General features: G+C 38.4%; 3 protein-coding genes across 3 annotated transcripts; all 3 read right to left on the reverse strand.

Annotated features, from left to right (window-relative positions):
* Positions 1-3,526: 3,526 nt before the first annotated feature.
* Positions 3,527-6,074, reverse strand: LOC137741043 (double-stranded RNA-binding protein 3-like). Its single transcript, XM_068480850.1, has 4 exons — positions 5,940-6,074; positions 5,577-5,825; positions 5,238-5,457; positions 3,527-5,144 (listed from the first exon to the last, which is right to left on the reverse strand). The coding sequence occupies exons 2-4, from the start codon at positions 5,820-5,822 to the stop codon at positions 4,150-4,152; spliced, it is 1,461 nt and encodes a 486-aa protein (XP_068336951.1). The 5' UTR covers positions 5,823-5,825; positions 5,940-6,074; the 3' UTR covers positions 3,527-4,149.
* Positions 6,075-7,146: 1,072 nt separating this feature from the next.
* On the reverse strand, positions 7,147-11,037 carry LOC137739150 (probable protein S-acyltransferase 7). Its single transcript, XM_068478660.1, has 5 exons — positions 10,611-11,037; positions 9,848-10,030; positions 8,844-9,140; positions 8,149-8,382; positions 7,147-8,038 (listed from the first exon to the last, which is right to left on the reverse strand). Exons 1-5 carry the CDS (start codon positions 10,707-10,709, stop codon positions 7,514-7,516), a joined length of 1,338 nt encoding a protein of 445 aa, XP_068334761.1. The 5' UTR covers positions 10,710-11,037; the 3' UTR covers positions 7,147-7,513.
* A 6,032-nt stretch (positions 11,038-17,069) lies between these two features.
* Positions 17,070-20,721, reverse strand: LOC137740371 (probable serine/threonine-protein kinase PBL7). Its single transcript, XM_068480247.1, has 5 exons — positions 20,523-20,721; positions 19,462-19,607; positions 19,165-19,357; positions 18,027-18,415; positions 17,070-17,739 (listed from the first exon to the last, which is right to left on the reverse strand). Exons 1-5 carry the CDS (start codon positions 20,662-20,664, stop codon positions 17,359-17,361), a joined length of 1,251 nt encoding a protein of 416 aa, XP_068336348.1. The 5' UTR covers positions 20,665-20,721; the 3' UTR covers positions 17,070-17,358.
* Between the last annotated feature and the right edge of the window lie 136 nt (positions 20,722-20,857).

Raw genomic sequence — 20,857 nt, forward strand, 5'->3', positions numbered from 1 at the left:
ATTACAATCTTTTTCTAGGCGATAGGAGTCGTACATTACATTGAACAATTTACAACTTATAATTGCACGATTCTGTTCCTAATTACATCCAATTTTTGTAAGAAAAAACTCAACTATTGTTGAGTCAGCTAGAAATTAAGTTGAAAAACGATATCGATATTGAACCATTGACAAAATCAGTATTAATCTCTCAATGATAAGGGTGAAGATGCATGATGTGTAGCCCTCGTATTATAAGATAAACCTAATAAGAACGAGCCCAATAATACAGCTTCCCCAACCAACAACATACATGCAATCTCATCTCAACAGGTGGTGCCAGCAACCATCCACATTTGTTCATGTCTTTTGTAAAACGAGGCTAACTAAAAATGCGTTCAGTATCTCCAATCAATCCACATTATAGACGTTGCCATTTAGGTTTGCGTTCAACATTTCCAAAATTTGCCAGGCCATCTAGCTTTTCTCAAACTATTCCCCTCTCTCGTACCTTGATGTTTCATACTTATGATACAATTTTCTTGACCTGTTATTCTATTATTAGAATGAAACGTTATAATGACAATGTATATGTGCCGTGTAAGTTATTCTTTATTATTTATCAGTGCGGGTCTTGAGGGGGTGCAATAGGTGCCAACGCACAGGGCCTCCGACTTTTTAAATTTGCGTGCATTTACGTATATACGGTAGTATGTATAGAATATTACAAACTTGAATCTTAGCGCAAGTGGTATTATTGCTTCTTTATAGTGGCCTAGGAAATGGGTTTGAAACTCGTCTCTATCATTTTTTCAGTTTATTTTTATTAAATGCACAAGCTTCTACAAAATAATATAAAAATTTCACACATTAACATAAAAATTCGAACCCTGACCCTCTAAATAGTTAAGAAAAAACAATACGCCACCTTTCCACATGTTGATTTGTTAAATTTGTTTGTGCTATTAGAATTTATAGAAATTCAATTGAAAACTAAAATTATTTATTTGAACAAAAAAAAAAAAAATCTTAGTATTTTTTAGGGCATTCAATTCACTTTCGCACAGAACCTTGATGTATATACACACGCGCACACATAAGCATGTGCGCGCCCGTCTTTACCGAATATGCACGCATACAGATTACAAATAAAGGGGGAAATGAAAGGAATAGAAAAGAGGTAGTTTGAGTATGAAGTTTGAGGCCTAATCAACCCATTAATAATTAGCGGACACTATCACAAGTTTACTATGAGTTGCATGGTGACTAAGGCAAAGCGAATCTGGTGCCATTTGTCATCAGAAGTTACAGTGGCCATTGGGAGCGATTGACGAAGCCAATTTCTTTCTTTCCTTCTCCCATCTCATCTGATCGTACTTTATTTTTCTGCGGAAATCTATCCTTTGATTTGTCTTGTTTCGGATTTTAATTAATTAGGTTATGGAATTCCAATGTGGCACTACCTCTCTCATATTGCATGCTTAAATTATTACCGCATTTTCTTCACTTTAATGAGTCAGATTCCATCATCGTGCATGTCGGAGAAACGTGCTTGAGAAAGGAACTGGATCCCCTCTTTGGCTCTGAATGGGGATTCTTCATATCAGCTCATTCGGATCGTTGAAATTTAATCCAACGGTTTCAAACAAAAGATCTTTTTAAAAGTTACAATAATTGCAGTCGTTGGATCAAATTTGAATAGCCCGGATGGGTTGCTTATGAGGATCCCCATCTTGAGCTCAGATGAGGATCCAGTTCCCTTGAGAAATACCAGCTTCTAGATGGCTCGCACTTTTTCCTATAAAAAAAAAAGCGCATCGTAATATGATCCGTGATCATTTCACAAATTTTATTTCACTCACAAACATAAGTATTACAATATACTGATATTCATTTTCACTTGTAAGTTAAAAATATTAGCTTTGATTATCGTTAAAGACGAATTCGAACCACATTATTATCAACTCATTGTGAAGCTTAGCTCACTTCCCCTTATAAAGATACTATTGTTTTGTTAAAAAATAATAATTGTCACTTTGATTATTTAAGAGAATAATGCATTCCTTTTATAATGTTCTTCATATTTAAGGTGTCTTTCTTTCCTTTATAAATATGGTTGACATATCTACATAAACATCTAATTAAAATTACAAAATAAAATAATTAGGAGTTGAAATACATGTAGAAACCTATTCCTCCAAGAGGAATGGTGCCAAATTTTGTCCCAATTCAATAATGCAGTATGTGAAGAAAAATTTATACATAACATTGTATTATGGGAATTGTTATTAGCATTTCAAAAATCTCGTTCTACATTCCAAACTTTCTATATTAGAAAAGAAAAATACACTTATAAGAATGTAGAATGAGATTTTTAGAGTACCAATAACCATTCTCTTGTATTATTTGTTTGCAAAACTAATAACGATAAATATGTTCCATTCAAATCCTTCTCCATACATGTTCTAATAGTAGAAGGCGTTTCCTCATGCTTTCATTGGGCTTTTCTTTGGGTCGAATTGGAGCTGTAGAATAGCCTAGCCCAGCTAAACCTTGTGTTGTGTTCTCAGCTGATTGGGCTCACTAGCTTCAGAAAATCCAAAGACCGAAAAGAAACCGATTGAATCTGTTAACAAACTACCCAGTTCCAATTCGACGACGTTAGTACGTACTAGGATCTCTTGACGTAATTTTCTCATTTCGTTTTTCTTGTTCGGTGCCCTATAAGCTTTTAAAATATGATTTGGACATGCTGGAGCTTTTCCAAAACTCGGAAATCACTTGTACTACTTTGGATCAGGGAAATAAATTTGAAATTTAAATAAAAATCAGGATTTATAAATTGACATGTATTAATTCTCTTGTTTGAATTTATAAACATAGGAATTTATAATTTCTATGTGAAAAAAAATTTGAAATTTGAGACCTCCAATTCCCAAGTTTAAATTCCATGTAAATAAGTGTTATTTCCCAATTTTTATGATTGAAAGCTTAAAAATAACAAATTTTGTATTCAATTATATTGTTATTTTAGGTTAAACAAACAAGAAAATTCACAAATTCTAAAAAATAAAATCTCGTCAATTCAATTTCCGTCTTTTTAAAATTCCTTAATAGTCATTTTAACTTATTTTTCATGTTCTCATTAAAAGATTTTCCAAACCATAGAAATCACTGGAAACCTAATTTTTTCGTGTCATTTTCGTGACACCATCACTTTTGTCTCTATATTTCTGTAAATACCAAACCGAAAATTACCGTCACCAAAAAAAAAAAAACTTAGGTTTGGTTTTTGGAATGAGCTATTACAGAGCTGAAGCGAATGGTATGTGCATTGGCAACTGTACAACTCCAATGACACCAACACAACACAACACAACGGCTACTGCTCTCTCATTCATTCAAAATATCATAAGCTCTAATTAATACAAGTAGCTCTCCCAAGGCAGATGTGGTGATTTTAATTCCACACATTATTATAATATTGATGAAGAGCAACTTATATAAAACGAATTTATCGTTCGATGTTTTCATCTACTGATGAGGTTATGAAGTGCTGTATGTAAATAACTAAATATTTCTCCACATGTTAATGCCCTATTGGATTCGAATTCTACGTGATGATGAACCGATTTCATATAAATTCTTCTTCTGGTGAGGAGGAGAGGCTATTGAATTAAATAAACAAACAATACGCAATGGAAAGAAGAAGATAAGATGAAGAAAAAGCTGTCTGCCTCTCTCTTTCTGAGGAGGGGACTGAGACGAAGAAGTTGAAGAAGTGAGCATTAATGGCGAAGACAGAAGCATTAAATATTTCAAGGGCTAAATTAATTGCTGCAAGTGTCTGTTGGCCCTCTTCAGGCTGCCTTCATTGCTCCCCCTCATCTACCTTCTCTCTCTCTCTCTCTCTCTCTCTCCTCTCTCTCCTCTCTCTCTTATCCTCTGCAACTGCAACCTACCTCTTCCATCTCTCATTTATTACTCTCTCTCTCTCTCTCTCTGGCCAGTCCGCCAGTCACTGGGCTGTATTTAATTGATTCATGCCAAAGGTGAAATATTATATGAGATATTCCCATCATCCAAAAATTCCAGCATGCATGTAATAACATGTCATCCCCGCTGCTTAATTTCCATCCAAGTAAAAAGACATTAACTTTTAATTATGGTTTATATAATCTTATTACCATCTTTGTTGCCTCCTCCTAACCGCAGCTTGTTGAACTCGGAACCCAGCTGCCGACTGGAACTTGAACTTGACTCGGGCATCTTCGACTTTGAGCTGCCTGATGACGATGAATTAGTAGAAGCACTTAAACTTAAGCCTGCTTCTGCCTCTGCTTCTGAAGAAATGGCCTTCATTGCCATCACTTTTGTTGGTGAGGAGGGTCTCGCCGGTGCCGGTGGTGCTGCACAAACTGGGATCACCGATCTCATTTGAACCGCAGGTGCAATATTCCTGTGAGGACTTAACCCTCCACTATACATGTGGAATCCACTAGTCCGTCTTTCTGAAATCTTGACACTGGGCGCGGCCTTAATTGGACCGGACAATTCAAAAGCGCCAAACTTTCCGGCATTGGACACAGGAAATTGCCTGTATGGAGAACCTGAACCAAACATACCACTTGAATTTGAACCACTAGCACCCTCCGTTCCAATACCAAGCCATTCTTCCTCATCCCTTTGGTGCTCTTCCAATGGAGGTTGGATAACTTGTGAACCTCCCCTCGCATTCACTTGTACCGGGATTGGCCTATAATTGGATAACGGCGGGTAGGAAGGGGACTTGTCTTTGTTGAGCATTGTAGTTGGTGGCAAAATCTTCGAGGCGGTTCGAGGAGGAGGTGGAGGAAGAAGAGATGCAAAAGTGTTCTGCTTTTGAACTGTTGAAACTTGTGGAACCAAATCTGTTAACAGATCTATCAGCCTCCGGTTTTGATTCTGTAGAGAGCTAATACTACTACTGGACGAAGATGATGACGATGACAACGACGACGATGATCTGACCATTCTTCTCCTTGCTTGAATTGGATCCCTCCTCCTCATAAATTGCTTGCTATTATTATTGTTGTTGTTATCATCTTTGGGTCTAAAATTTGAGAGCAGCCTTGTCACAACTGCCTGCTCTTCTTCTGCTTCTTTGTTTGCGAAAAAACCCAGGTCTGGAATTCCACAAAGATATTAAATTTCATGACGCAATTGCATAATGCTATTCAAAACACAATTAAAACAGAATACGCAGAGAACAAACATACTTCTTTTCAGGGCAGACCAGGCTGCAATTGCAGCATTCTTCTCTGCTTGCTTTTTGGTTTTGGCCGGTTCGCCGGTAAAATTCATGGCGGCAAGCTCCACGGTACACGTAAAAACCGGGACGTGGCCGGGGCCTGATCTTACAGTGGTGTACACAGGGAGCTTCAGCCCAGCTCTGTGAGCCGTTTCTTGAAGGAGGTTTTTGTAAATTCCAGTTTCATCCTTCACGTATGCATATAACATAAAATTCAAGCAAAAAACTTGCTAACTAATTAAAGTTTAAACGTAACTTTAAAAACAGAGAGGCTTTTGGTAGTTGTTAAAGAAAGTAATGAACTTACGAGAACTCTGGCCGTGAGAGACCTGGAAGGGCCTCTGGTGGAGAGTTTATTGAGGGCAACTTCTGCAGCAGCATGCTCCGCCTGTCTCAGTGTGGTGCAGTAAGCCGGGCTTTGGAAGATCTCGCCGTTAAAGTTGACGGAAGCTTTGAATCTCGGCGCATGATCGGGTCCTTCTCTGGTGCAGGCATAGGAAGGGAGGTTGAAACAGCTTCTCTGTGCGAGCTCCTGCAGCTGGTTCTTATACATCTCCTTCAAAGCACACACATCCATAAAACCATCAAACCTCCCACAAAACATAATTAGAAGAAAAAACCACCAATTCAAATGGCAAAAAATGCTCATTAAAATAGTTGAGAAACTTACATGTAATTAAAAGCGGGAGCCTTTAGAGGTATCACGAGTGAAAGACAACCAACAAAATAGTTGTGAGTGAACAGAAGATTTCTCAGTCAGTCCTACATTGGCTGTCTCTGAGGACAAAAGCATCTAATAGTAATTGTCTTCTGGGAGAGAAGAGGTGGAGAAGAGAAGAAGAAGAAAGACTGAAAACGAAATGCATTGGTGAAGCTTTAATTACTCTTGGCTCCTCTCTAGGAATGAAATAATTCTGTATTGTTTATTTTAATGAAAAGTTATATTTTTATATTAAAATATTAATTTTGATACCATTCATTTTATCTTTACCTTATCTATACCATTAAAATTCAAAAATTTCAAACTATTTTTATTAATTTTCCTTCCTCACTTAACCTTTCTTCCGTTTCATTATTTAATTCAAACTTTTTGAGATTTTTTTTACCGACGAGGGAAGTGTACAGGATTATTTACTGTCTTATTAATTCAAATCAAATGTTTTCCCATTACAGAGCACGGTTTTCTAGTAACCAGGATTGAAGAGGAGCCACAAGCCAATATCTAGCTTTTATTTTCCTTTTATTTTCTTCCTTTTGGGGAACCAGAAACCAGCTAGCAATATAAATCTAGTGCCACAAACCCGATTTTAGTTAAGTTAAGTACAACAATGTGCTTTTCCTCACCGTTTTAAAGTTCGAATCTTTGTGTCGGTAATTTAGATAATTTAACTAGAATGTTACTAAAAAAAGATTACATAACCCTAGTGTAATAGACAAGGTCGCAGTCCCTGCAGTAATACATAGTTTTGGAGAAAACTAGAGACCATATCATGAACCACATTCTATATCTGCATCTGGTGTTTATAAACAAAATAACAATGACAGCGTTCGACGGCGTTCGGGTTTAAGGTATGAATGCAATTAAACATCACCTTGGTTCCATGGCCAGCGCTTTCTCCGGCCTCCTGGCCATAGCGTTGACCGGCCTCTCACAGTTTTGACTTTGGAGTAGTTTAATAATATAAATATAGCTCTTAGTTGGTGATCTGCATTAGAAAAATGTGACGAACGTTAAATTTAGTCCTGGGGAGGAGTGTACACGAGCCAAACATTAATCACGCTCACCTAGCTTGTTTAAAGAGCTTTTATTTTATGCAGAGGAAACGTGTGGAAATTCATTTCATAATTACCCCAGTCTCGAAACCAAAAACTAGAGATTTCGATTTAATCGCGGCCCATTGGACCTGCTTTTATTCCAGTTAATAGTAACAACACGTGACGGTGTAACAATAACTCACAATACAGTTGGCGAACCAGAGAGAGAGAGAGAGAGAAACTCCACAATGGCAATACAATTAGGAACTAACTAATTCCACGAATGCAATACAAAACAAGAATGCTCACTCATACAACACACAACTCCCACAATGGCCAAACCCAACACCTTACAAGAAAGCCCCTTCCCCGTATTGCACATAATATTAATGTTGGACTTAAAACGGCCGCGCACGAAAACAAACCGCCACTCTGCAGGACAATCAAATCTTCGGTTTCGCTAGTCTGCTGGTCTAGCATTTTGGCTGCCTATGTATGTCGGTTCTCGTTCGTCAGACCACCGCTGCTACTCCCGCCTATGCGGTTTGGTTCCCCGACTCTAGCTGCCAAGGCAAGAACTTCTGGGGACATTTCCCAACTTCCACTTTTCCTTCCCCAGCTGGCTCGCCTGGGATGCATTCCAGCACGATCCACAGTTTCATCTACTGTCGTCCTTATATCTGGGGATACTTCACTTAATTCACCATCTTTCACATTCACACGATCATTGCCGTTATGCTGCCCTTCGTAATTATCTCCCCCAGCACTCATGTCACCCCACACGGTTTTCCTGCCCATTTCAATGTCCTCCACAGCTTTTCCCATATTTGGGCTCATAAAACCCCCACCCCCTGATCGAGGAGGTAACGCCGGCTCCCTTGGCACCTTGTCCCTGAAATGGTTCTTAGACTTGGGAATGGCGGTACAAAATATCTCCTTGAAATTGTCGACAACTCCTTTGTTATAGGGGTTGGCTCGCCTATCATATCGGTACCGGAAATTCTCATATGTAGTCTGTAAAAACAATGCACACAGAAATAAGCTCATGCTCATGCTAATATACGTATCACATGGATAAAGTTCTATGCTAAAGGGTTGTGAAAGTTCAAGATGGGTCTCCTCACCTGATTTGTACTGATGAGATACAAATGGAAGGCAGTAAGGCCACCAACAAACCACATCGATATGAAAGTGTAAACTATTAGCACAATAGATGCTGGAGTTTTAATCATTGCTTTCCAAATCGTTGTCTCCTCAGCTCCCATGATCCTTCTAACGTACACCCAGCAGAATCCAAAAACGTATATACAAAGAAGAGTTGTGTTGAAGACAAACATGAAGAAGAATCGATAGTTCCTCTGCAACCAAATTAGTGAATGTTCAGATTCATTTTCCTTATACTCAAAGTTTCACGCATCAAGTATCATGAGGTAATTACATCAAGCCAAATCAAGAAACATGTACCAATGACTGCACCTTCTATATTAGTCATATTAAGTCTTTTCACAAGCACAAACATTTAACCAGATAAGCTAAAGGACATCTATGAAAATGTTTAAAAGTCCAGTCACTTTGTGAATTCCATGTGAAGATTTATACATTCCAAATCTTTCGTACATTACTACAATAACTATGGATAGTACAAAAGCATGCACACATTTGTATGCATGCAAGAATGCATGAATGTACGTATGCATGGATAGTACAAAAGCATGCACACATGGTGTGTGTACACGCTCACAAGTGTGCCTGTTTGTCTCAATTCATATTCATTGGCAGAGGAATTAGAATACATGAATCTAATGAAAGAATTACTTACCAGACCAATACACTGCCCAACCCAGGGACAATGGTGATCGAATCTTTCTACACAGTTGTTGCATATTGAACAGTGGGAGCAGCGAGGAGGTCTATAAAGCATACAAGTATCGCAATACTTGATCTTGACAGAGATTCCATTCACCTCAACTTCTTTGATGCGAGGCAAGCGCAACTGTGGAGTTTGTCCAGCCCCACCTTCTATATTCCCATCAAATCCTTCAGGCTCTGGGGGGTGTGTGTTACGGGGAATTATACCAGGATCTCTTCCAGAGGTAAGCAGGAGAAGAACTAAATCCTGTAAATAGAACATTGCGTCAGCATTTTTCACAAAGCGCAAATGCATCGACATTTGTATAGTTATATTACTATATCCACCTGCTAATGGGTGCTTCTGAAGGAACAATTTTACTAGAACCTGCAGAACTTATTACAACAACTCTACAAACCTAACTAATTATCATTTACACGATTCTTAACATAAGAAAACTAACTACCAAAATAGACTCCTAAACCTAGTCAGATAGGAGCCTGTCTAAAGTGGTAGAGGTAAAGAGTATCGTACTCAAAGGAAGTGATATTCTCCATAAGAACATACCACCAACTTATATTGATCCATTTCTCATCACAAATGCTATCCTCCATAACTTACCATGCTCCTCCCTAAGCTCTTTGACTAGAGAACAGCATTTTTAATGTGCGGTCCAACCAATGTAAGTTTTACACTCTTTCAACTAAAGAAAACTATAGGAAACTTATCATTCCCATTTGGAGCATGCCGACAGTACTATAACAAAATACCACACTCCATTGCAATGCAGTACACTCAAATACTACATATATGTATACACACGCACACACGTATACATACACCAAGAGAGAGACACACACATATATATACACAAACAGAGAGATTTCCTTTCGACGTAACATAGCAGATTTTCTGGCAAAACATAAAATTCCTTTACACAAATAAGCTGTGTGTGAATTGGAAAGAGAACTCACATAAACTGTGAATACAACAGCGACGGCCATGATGAATATTCCCAAGTGATGTGAGTAATGATCCATCAACTTTCTGGCAACAAAGATGCAGAATATTGTGACAGGAGCAACAATCAGAAATATGGTCAGCCCCAACGATCTTACATCTGGTCCGAAAACAAACCTTCCCTGAAAGAAAAATATCTGCAAAGAAGCAAAAACACTACATTTATGTAATTTTCCACAATGCCATTCATGACAAAGCAAGCTACTGCCCTGCAACCACCATCTGAATTCTAAAAGCAAAAAGCTTGACATCCCTATGATTGTAAAACATTAGCATTATGTTCATCAAACTATAAACACACGCCACCAACACTTTAATTCCATCTTAATCAACATAAACTTAGTCGAATTCATCATTATACTCACTTTCGTCTCAAATGTATACGCAATCTCTCATTTTTACATCTTTTTATTACTTTCAAATTGTTCACATGGGAAAAATAAGAACTTTCATTATTTGACTAAAACATCTATCCAAAAATAGATAATAAAAAGAAGAAAAAATAAAAAGACATACAATTGCGAACAATAACACCAATCGCAACAGCATAAAAATATTAAAAACCTTGTCGATGAAAATGCATGAGTGGAACCATAATACATGAAGCTCTAAAACTGAAATTATTCCGGAAAAAATCTAGCAGGGATGGAACAAGAAAGAAAGAAATCTGAGCAGCCGAAAGAGAGAAGACGAAAAGGAGAATAAAAGGGGACTGACATTGCTGCCCTTCCAATTCTGGTAGACCCGCAAATCATCGGCGGCGCCGGCGGATCCGGAAGCCGGATCCGATCGCTGCGGTGGAGGCACCACGTACATCTCTTCCTCGCCGCCAACAACAACCCCTTCAGCTTCAGCTCGTTAAGGTCGTCCTCGCTCGATTCCCGATACAGCAATGTCGATTCCACTCTCTAGTAGTCGCTTTGGACTCAGGCGCAGACTCCGAAGCAGAAATAACGGAAAAGTGGAGCTGAAGCGGTCGATCGGGTCGGGGGAAATTGCTAATGGGTCGGGCTCCGGCGAGCTGGGCGACAAGGCGTGCGGGCGGGTGGGGTTGAAGCGAAAGGAGCAAAAGGGCTTTTCATCATCCTTTTTGATGGCTTATGTTATAAACTTATGAGCAGCAAAGGGCGCAGAGAGAGAGAGAGAGAGAGAGAGAGAGAGAGAGAGAGGTTTGGTCTATCACTACTGTGTGTCTGCGCTTTACAGGGGGGATTGGGTGACGTGGCGTGATGTTATTGGGCGTAGGGGATTGGGGCTGTACCGGCTGTAGTGGGTGAACCCAACAGAGAGAATATGTGCGCAGCCCCTTCTTCGCTTGTAGTCTGCTTTCTTACGAGACCTTTCCTTTGGACCGTGTTTGGTTGAGTGAAGAATTATCTCGAGGTATCTAAAACCCTATGCACTAGATTATAGATTTCTTAATCTACACTCAATATACTCGTTTTAATTCTTACTAACAGAGAGCATATATTTTGCGTGTGTGAACAACTACCCACATTGTTCCACGTTCTCCTTAAGTGCAACCGTTTAAGTTCATTCAAACTATCAAAAAAATCAAATTTTTAAAAAGAGTATGAGATAATAATGATAGGATCTCTTAATAAGGGCACATTTTTCTTAATACTACATAATTACCATTTTGACTTTTTATGTAAATATTGTGTATCAAAAATGAGGATAAAATAGGAAAAATAGGGATATAATTGTTATTTTGTCAAAATGTACAAAATTACTATTTTGCCCTTCTTGTTGTCAAGAGTGTCTTAAAAGTGAGGGCAAAATTGAAAAAAAATGTCAAAAAATTGACAATGAAGGTTTTCTTAATATATAGTATAGATTAGATTAAATAACGATTATTTCTTAATCTAGATTATTCTCTTCTATTCAAAGAACTAAAAGGGAAGGAAAAGGAAAATCAGACTATTGAAATTGGTCAAATAGGAAATATGAGTTATGAGATTCTTGAATACCGGCCGTCGGCCCAACTTTATAGTTGAAAGTGTCCGGGTTGTTCGGTTCCTCTCCTTCGTTGATAAAAAAATGAGTAGAAAATAAGACTAAATATTTATGATTTAAAAAAATAAAACCTTTCGGCCTCATTTGACTCTTTGGATTGAATTAAAATGATTAAGTCTATAGAATCAAAGATGTATTAAAAATAGAGGTGAATGAGATTTTATCTTAAATGAATTAGAAGAGAATTATTCATAAAAGAAACTCCGCAAGTTTTCTTAATGCGTACTAGCATTTGCCTACATACTTTGTGTGTATGAACACATTTTTTTAGAAAATGAAAAGGAGAGAGGGAGAGAGAAAACGTGGGGGAAGTAGGAGGTTTTTGTTTTTTATTTTTTTTATTTTAAATATTAGAGATAACATCACCTGTATGTGATGTGACATCCCGTCCCGAAATTATTTAAAACGCACGTGGGAAATGACCCTTTTACCCTTAGTTTGTGTTCGTTATGTTGTTTGGTGGTTTGTGTGGTGTGGGCAAGTGTTGGGCCACACACACACACTGTCACTCTCCCTCTCCCTCTATCTTGTCCCTGTCTCTCTCCCTCTCCCGAGTCCTCTTTCCTTCCTCTTCCTTCTGAAAACGTACGGACACACACCAAGAACCATCAAACCTTAACAGATCAAGGGAACCAACTACACCTTCGAACTCGTGAGGCTGAGAGGAACACAGTCGTACCATTTTCAGGTAAGAACTTCACCGTTTTCACGTCGTTTTCACGAAGACAGTTTGGGGTACTATTCATGCAAAAATTATTCTTCACGTTTTTGGGATTTTGAAGCTCGTGGGTAGCTTGGTGGAGTCCCAAGGAGCCTCGGAGTGCTTCGTTTGACGGAAGTGGACGTCGGAATCGCCTGGTTCGAAGTTGGCCGGTTTTCGAATTTGGAGACAGGTATGATCCCGTGGCTTTTAGGCTTTAAAAGTGGTCTAACGTTGTTCTACTAGTCTAGGGCTTCAATTTGGTTCAAGAATTGTGAAAAATGGTGGAGAAACGAGTGAGAAAACGTAGGTTGCAGGTTTTTCCAGTTTCCGGCGCTGGCGACGTCGCCGGAGGTTCGCCGGGGAAGGTGACGGAATATTCCGTCAAATCTGACGGAATATTCCTGACGCCGTTGATGGAATCCGTTAGAACTAACGGAATATTCCTCACGGCGTCAGTTGACGTCGTCAGCGTGCCAGGCGCGTGCCTGCGCGTGGGGGCGCGTGCGACGGTGGAAATTTTTTCTAAAAATATGGTTGTGATCCTGAGGTTGTGTAGAGCACGTTGGTATATTTATTTGTCCATTTTGAGCAATATATGAGAATTTATTACGAGAAGTTGGTTATGTGCTTTTAAAATAACGTTTTTATAGTTGTTTCGCATATAGGTGATACGTATCCCGAGGACGAGCGTGGTCACTCGAGGCAGGGGCTACGACCCTTCCACATACCAGTGAGTGGGCTTTTGTTTTCCGTATATACCTATATACATTTATATTCCCATAAATGGTTTAAAAATGGTTATTTGTGTTATGCCATGCACCATAGTATTATTCTTTATGCATCATCACATGCATTGGTAGTTGCATATATATATATATATATATATATATATATATATATATATATATATATATATACATATGCATATTGGGTGCTGTGGACGCACAGGTAAGTGCCAGGTAAGTGGTGTTCATATTTACATTCAGTAATAGTTTGAGATGCTTAGAGAGCTCATAACCTGCACCCCCGGTGTTAGTGCTCCCGCCCAGAGTAGGGCACAGTCCTTCACGTGATGTTCACCTCCCGCACCACACGCTCAGCTTGGATCCAAGTTAGGTGCACAGTCCTGTCGTACAGACCACTTTAGGTGGTTCCGACTCGTAGGTGACCCGTGATTATTCGCACAGCCTTCACGTGATCATAACACTAGAGCGTATATATGTATTACACCCAGGCCTGTCGTACAGACCACTTTAGGTGGTTCCGACTCGTGGGCAGGTTCAGTTATTAAGTTTGAGATTTGAGCTCTATATGCAGCCGTATATGTCACGTTAGGTGACTCCGGCTGCCAAATTATATGTTATAGTTACGAGATATACCTGAGCACTTGCATTTCATTATGAGGTTTTGACATGGCATTCTCTTGAGCATGATTGGCATACCCTTGAGCATGTTTGGCACATCTATACATACGTATATATGTTATTTTCTGGGAAGTATACAAGTTTTACGGTGATGGGTTAGAATGTATTTTACTAAATGGTTTTAGAAAAGCTTTGTTTTTGCCCACTCACGTTTTTGTTTTGCGCCCCTCCAGGTTCTAGTTGATTAGCAGTTTCGGTGGTTTCCCAGAGGGCTTTTCCGGCGTTTCTGACAGACACTCACCATTGTAGGGTCACCTTCGGGTGTACTATTGTCACAACCTTCTTTTGGACTGCTGTAGACCTGCTTTGAAATTGTGTTTCACTTACGCTAGCACTTGTTTTAGTACTTTGTATGCTAGTTTTTAATTATTCGTACTTTTATATTACTACTCTTTTAGCTTCCGCACGTGCACATGGTTACGTCACCTTCGTGTGACGGCCAACACTCCCTGATCTCGGTCGGGGTGTGTTTACATTATTGCCCATCATTTTTTATGTGATAGAAGATTAAGTAGTCTTTTCACCTTCTTTTGGTTGATAAAGAGAGTTTCATTAATTAATAGAGATTATACCTGGAAGTTGGATACATTTTTTTTAGAGCTGCTAGACCCATCCCGTTGTCTTATTTTCCCACCCATGTTATATTTACACCCACTATTAAAAGTTAAAAAATTAAAATGTTATTTTCTCACCCACTATTATTCCTAAAATAACCCTTAATATATATATATATATATATATATATAATTAGAGATAAAAAGTCACATAGCTATACTTCAATTATACGATGTCGACAAATCAAGATGACTCACATAAAATTATCTTTTACCTCTTCGACCGAAACATAATCATCTATTTCTTCCATAGAAACATCATTTTCTAAGTTCATTCTTTTTGCTTGCTCTTAATGAAAGGAGATGGGAATGATGAGTTAGGGTTTAAGGGAGACCAATCGTCTAAACATAGCGTGAGAGTTATCACGCACAAACTTTTCATTTTTATTTTTTTATAAAAAAAAAGTAATGCAAATGGGGGTAACTAAGGTAATTATTAGTCATTTTACAAATCGATAAATTTGTAATTAAAAATTTCATTAAAAGGTGGGTGAGAAGATAAGGGAATAACAGCTCTTTTTTTTCTTTTCATTTTCTTTTTATTTCTTCATTCAACATGTATTGAATGCAATAAATTATCCATTTTATTTTAATCCTCTATTCGCAACGAGAGCTTTGTTTCGGGTATGCACATGCTTGATGGACTCGTTGATGTCAAGTCGGACGCAGATGAGATGAACAAGCAACAGCAAAGAAAACGAGACTGTTTGGTGTATAGGAAGGCCATGGTAATTGCGGCATCCTCCATGAAGATCCACATGATGGTTGCAGTTGCACTGTTGCAGCTGCACATTTAAATTTTAAACTCAATCCAACGTTGGAATTTGGACGACGAAGCCATGTGTGTCATCATTACACCAATATATTATACAAACACAAGCTGCAATCATGCTCTTTGCTTAATACATACCTAAAGATTAAAAGGATTAAACTTCTTTTTCCTTTCCTAATTTCGATAAAAAGAAGATTAACTTTAGAGATTTTGGGAACTTAATTAATTGAGAATATTTTTGCTCAGATGGTGATGCTCAGTAAGGAAAAATGCACTCCTAATTAATAAACTTAAGCCGCAAGAAATAGTGCCGTTTTACTGAAAAACAATATATTTGATTTTTAATTATTTTTTTGCGGGGTTTTAAACTCTCCACATTTTATGTTTCTTTTGTATAACTTAGAACAGTAATATCAATTTCGATTGTAATGAGAAAAAAATAAGTTTATTTAGATTAGAGCTGCTATATATTCAGCATATTTTTACAAGCTGCTATTGTTTATTAATGTTTTGGTTTCAATGTGCTTTTGGAAACGGAAAATTGAAAGAGATGATCGGCAGCCTCTGGATCACAATATATTTACCTTGGGGGAAACAATGATCTACTTTTTACTGAGAAAAAAAGAAAGGTACTTTTTACTGAGATTGTTTTTCACATAAAACTGCGAGACTAACTGGGTAAACTCAAAAGGTCACAATGAATTGGGGTGGGATGGTAAATTGGAATTTGAATGTTTTGTTTTACTGACTTTACTGTTCAGAGCCTAAGTACTATAGAATTTACGTCCTTGATTTGCGTGAGGTGAACAATCGAATTAAGTTAATGGGAAATGTCGAATTAAATTGAATGGTCCGAATTGTCTGCTCGAACAGTATAATTTGAAGATAATCTTTGTCTATAAATTTGACATGAACGCTTCCTCTTTCTGGTGGATGAATAGTAAACGGTAAACGGTAAATCATTATTTATCAGAAAGGAGAATAATAATTGACAAGGTTTGAATACCAACATAAAACAGAAATAACTAACAATGTCAATGTAGTTAACCACGTCATGACCACATGATACAGTAGAAGCAAAACCCTTTGCTTGCATAGAGGGCAACATCAACAGACGAAAAAGGAAGACTGCATCAAGGCACGTATAATCTGTGAGCACCACAAGCTTTCGCTGTCTACATTCCACGGAAAGACTCCATACCTGAAGAATCGAAAAACATAGAAGTCGAAGGCTAGACGAGTCCATGCACAGCACAACCATGGGAGGCTCGTTCTCATTCACAATCTCCACCAGGCGAAGTGTTTTGACTGCAGAATGCAGTAGTTTACCTTTTCCATGGACTCCATAATTACCATGCCCTCTAAACTATTATGTATCATCACGAGATGAACAACCAACAAAAAAATGCTCATGAGATTCTGGGAAAGCTTGAAACAAAACATACCATCTGCTATAGCCTACAGAGAGTAAGGAGGATTCCGTCAAGAATTCACAGCTTACCTTTGATAGCAGACCAAAGGTTGAAGCTCATCCTTGGAACATTGTTGCTAACCACACCATATTAGCCAAGGACTAGAGTTATAGACCCTGAGCCACCTGATCCTATCCCTACCGCCAGCATTCAGAAACAACTTATCTACGGAGTTCCTGATTTCAAGTCAAACATTTGGGGAAATAAATTTCCAATCGAATAATCGATTCTGCTCTCTATCAGTATCAAAATTTATTCCCCGAAACAAAATAAACTCATGATTTTGCGGTGTTCTGCAATTTTGAAGAAAACAAATCTGAAACAATTGCATATTGACTTAAAACTACTTCGGGCATCAATTTTACTTGCCACACAATCAGCCAAAGTTAAAACTTCCACGGTAAAAGAAAATTTTGTAAGTAAACATATATGTATTCAACCCAGATATTGCACTATCGAATTAGCTATCTAAAGTCATCATCAGTACTTTGTGCACCTTGTCTTCGTTTCTCTCTCCAAGTCTCTCCCCACATCTTGGCCTCTGCAACCGCTCTCTCTCTTTCGGACTCCTTTTTCAACATAGCTGTCGTTTCATCTGGAGTGTTAGGCTCTGAATTCTTTATGTCAACCACGTTGTTCTCATCTGGTTCACTATACAGGCGGGAGGTCAAGTAATTCATAGCAAGCACCACTTCCGTCATGGAAGGCCGGGTACTGGCATCCTCCCTGAGACACATGAAAGCTACTTCAAAGGCTTTTCTCAATATTGATACCTGAAACCGACCTCTAAGAAGTGGATCTGCAAGTTGCGCAATATTCTTGTGGTCTTTCATAAACGGACGTGCCTACAAAGATGAGTAAATAGGATCAACCATGGCTAATTCCATTTTCATAAACTGAGCACAATACTATCAAAACCATTATTTATTGCTAAATCTGCTATGCATTCTTTTCTCTTAAAAAGAAAAAAATGATTAGTAAAACTGAGCCATTGGATTTATGCAGAGAAAACATAATGATTGCTCACAATTGCCTTAACAACTAAATGCGATAACCGCTACCAAAAATATGCAGATGTAATGTTGGAATACTAGTACACATCACAATAACGAAATGAAACAAAATGAATTACCCACTCCACAAGATGTTTTTCACGACCAAGACTGCTATCGACTGCCTTATGACCAGTGATCAGCTCCAGCAATACTACCCCGAAACTGTAGATGTCAGACTTTGCCGTTAACTTTCCACTTTTAGCATATTCAGGAGCACAGTAGCCATGGGTACCCATGACCCTGGTGGAGACATGCGATCTATCTCCAGTTGGACCAAATTTTGCAAGCCCAAAATCGGAAAGCTTTGGGAAGAAATCTTCACCCAATAAAATGTTAGCTGATTTTAGATCCCTATATATCACAGGTGGATCAGCCTCATGGTGAAGATATTCCAATCCTTTGGCTGCACCAGCAGCTATCATCATCCGTTTATTCCAATCAAGTGGCTCGTGAGCCGGTGGAAGATCTGGCAATGATTACATGGGGAGGGAGGTTAGCACTTCAGAAGTCTTTAAGTAAAAGATATATGCTAACGTGTTCAATGAATGGGATTAGCATTAGAGTCTAGAGACATAAATGTTTTAGAAGTTAAGACTGTGATGGTTAAACACCGGTTGGAAACGTCTTTAGACCTCTACAGTGGTGCTACTAACTTTTACATACAACTTATACAGATTTGAAACAAAATTTCCTGTTCAACTCGCGGTATAAACCAAACGTATAAACCAGCGTTGAGGTGAAGTACAACATAGATTGTCCATCATTTATTAGTTGTGCATGTGTTCTATTACCCGGACTAGAGATGACTTCAACACCATAGATTGAGGAAAAATTCACATTCTTCAGTTATTAAAACCAGGATACAACATCTAAAGATACACTAGATGACCGGCATATGTGATGCTATAAGACTCATATGTTAATTTGGCTAGCTAGAGTTATCAGGAATGTGACTCGTTGGGAAATCTGAGCATAAACACTTGCAATCCATTTCTGATAAAAGGAAGGAGTTCACGAGTTACACTGTTGTAACTCTGGTTTGGGTCTTTCATTGTTTCTGTTTACCATTTTTTTGGTTGATTTTGTGAAATTTAGAAAGGTCCTCTGAATTTTTACAAGATGTATAATTGAGTAAATCAAGTAATGAGAACTTGGCATGGGAGGAACTGCATATCGTGTTATAAAGTGAAAAATGAATGGCAACAAAGCATGTACCATGGAGGTGGTCTGCCAAGGACCCTAAAGGCATGTATTCGTAGACAAGAAGGCGCTGCTCTCCTTCAGCACAGTAACCAATTAAACTGACAAGATTAGAATGTCGCAAAAGAGAGAGCATGAGAACCTCCACCAGAAACTCCTTTTCTCCTTGAAGGCCTGTCTGATCAAGTTTTTTTACGGCAACAGCCTGCTTTAAATTGAATAACACAAATCATGAAAATCAATAAAGTGATGGAAATGAAGATATCACTAAATTCAAATCATAAAAATTACAGAAGCCCTTGAAACACTTACTTGACCAGAGGCCAGTTTCCCTTTGTACACGGGCCCAAAACCACCTTCTCCAATACAGGAATCCGTCCTAAAATTTTTAGTTGCGGTTGCAAGCTCACGAAAAGTGAATGTCTGAGCCTTGTTATTGCCATTAATTCCATCTCCTTCTGGAGCAGATTATCATACAAGCTTCATTAACATCTAATATGAATTCCATACAAGAAGCAGAACTATCTAAAAGAACAGGGCAGAAGAGCAAAACAGTATCACGTCGACGTCAAATTTTGATCCCTTGTGTATAGTCAAGACACAAACCATCTAAGTTCAAATTCAGCAAAGAAAGCAATATCCTAGAAGTACATTCTGACTATAAAAAGCTCAGCTACAAATTAAACATCGTTTTTTGTTTGGGATACACTGCCTTCTGGTATGACTTCAACATTAGCTATTGCTGTCATCTCACTTAACCTTCAGAATATTTCTAGCTTTCTCACTTTACGATTTCGCATTCACACATTCTATTGCCAACACTCTTCCTATACCGCCATCTTCACGCCAATAATCTCTTTTTTTTCTTTCTCTTTTTTTTAAACCGCATCATGTTAAGTTATTAAATCTAAACTTAAGGGTTTCAATACATCAATTGTCACTTAATTTCTCTGCTTCCCTCAAAAAATTCAAGCGGATGTGTCATGGCATCCCAGTCGAAAAGTAGAAAAACCCCTTCAAAAGCGTCAACTTCGACGAGAAACGAAAAGAAGGAAACTTGGGAGTTGGGATTCAAAAAGATGAGTCATTTTTCAATGGAAACCCGAGAAACTGAAGGTGGTAACTGGTAAATTACAAAAACAAAAACCCCAAATCGAGAAAACTCCAAGAACACAATCGCATTCAGTTACAACGCATGCAATGAGAACCCAAATTCTGAAAACAAGAACGAAACAGAATCATCACCAAGTCTTTTCTTTAAGTCTAAAGTTTTATGATCGGATTAAACTCGCATGGCATTATTCAAACTGTTAAAAACCAAGAAATTAAACCAGAAACAAAGAAACGCAATTGCATTCAAAAGATCGACTGACCGGAAGACGGCAATTGAGTCGCATTTTCTTGAGGTTTGTTGTTTATCGTCTTCTTCTTGTCGGCTTTGTCGTCTTTGGCTTCGTCCGTACCGGTCTCGAGCTTCCTCCCCTTCCTGAACCCGAAACATGGGCAATAGCCCATGTCGCTCCACCAGATAAGAAAAAATGTTTCCGAAAAATCCCAATCACATGATTAAAAACCCAAATTAAGCAATCAGCTTAATTTCTTCTCTCTCATCAGTCGAGTTTTCTACACGATATCTAGAGAGAGAGAGAGAGAGAGAGAGATTTTGCGACTCCGAAACGCGCCCACACGGTTGGGAGAAAAAACGACG

The sequence above is a fragment of the Pyrus communis genome, chromosome 7 (genome assembly GCF_963583255.1).
Source record: "Pyrus communis chromosome 7, drPyrComm1.1, whole genome shotgun sequence".
Taxonomy (NCBI): domain Eukaryota; kingdom Viridiplantae; phylum Streptophyta; class Magnoliopsida; order Rosales; family Rosaceae; genus Pyrus; species Pyrus communis.

Bases quoted from the DNA above. Each gene is read 5' to 3' on its own strand.
- LOC137739150 (XM_068478660.1), bottom strand. From the start codon at position 10,709: ATGTACGTGGTGCCTCCACCGCAGCGATCGGATCCGGCTTCCGGATCC. The intron at 10,031-10,610 runs GTCAGTCCCCTT...GCTTCTTTGCAG, and splicing joins AGAATTGGAAGGGCAGCAAT to ATATTTTTCTTTCAGGGAAG. The intron at 9,141-9,847 runs GTGAGTTCTCTT...TTCTATTTACAG, and splicing joins CTGTTGTATTCACAGTTTAT to GATTTAGTTCTTCTCCTGCT.
- LOC137741043 (XM_068480850.1), bottom strand. From the start codon at position 5,822: ATGTATAAGAACCAGCTGCAGGAGCTCGCACAGAGAAGCTGTTTCAAC. The intron at 5,458-5,576 runs GTAAGTTCATTA...GCATACGTGAAG, and splicing joins CTCTCACGGCCAGAGTTCTC to GATGAAACTGGAATTTACAA. The intron at 5,145-5,237 runs GTATGTTTGTTC...GTGGAATTCCAG, and splicing joins CTGGTCTGCCCTGAAAAGAA to ACCTGGGTTTTTTCGCAAAC.
- LOC137740371 (XM_068480247.1), bottom strand. From the start codon at position 20,664: ATGGGCTATTGCCCATGTTTCGGGTTCAGGAAGGGGAGGAAGCTCGAG. The intron at 19,608-20,522 runs GTCAGTCGATCT...AATCTGCTCCAG, and splicing joins GACTCAATTGCCGTCTTCCG to AAGGAGATGGAATTAATGGC. The intron at 19,358-19,461 runs GTAAGTGTTTCA...TTCAATTTAAAG, and splicing joins GGAAACTGGCCTCTGGTCAA to CAGGCTGTTGCCGTAAAAAA.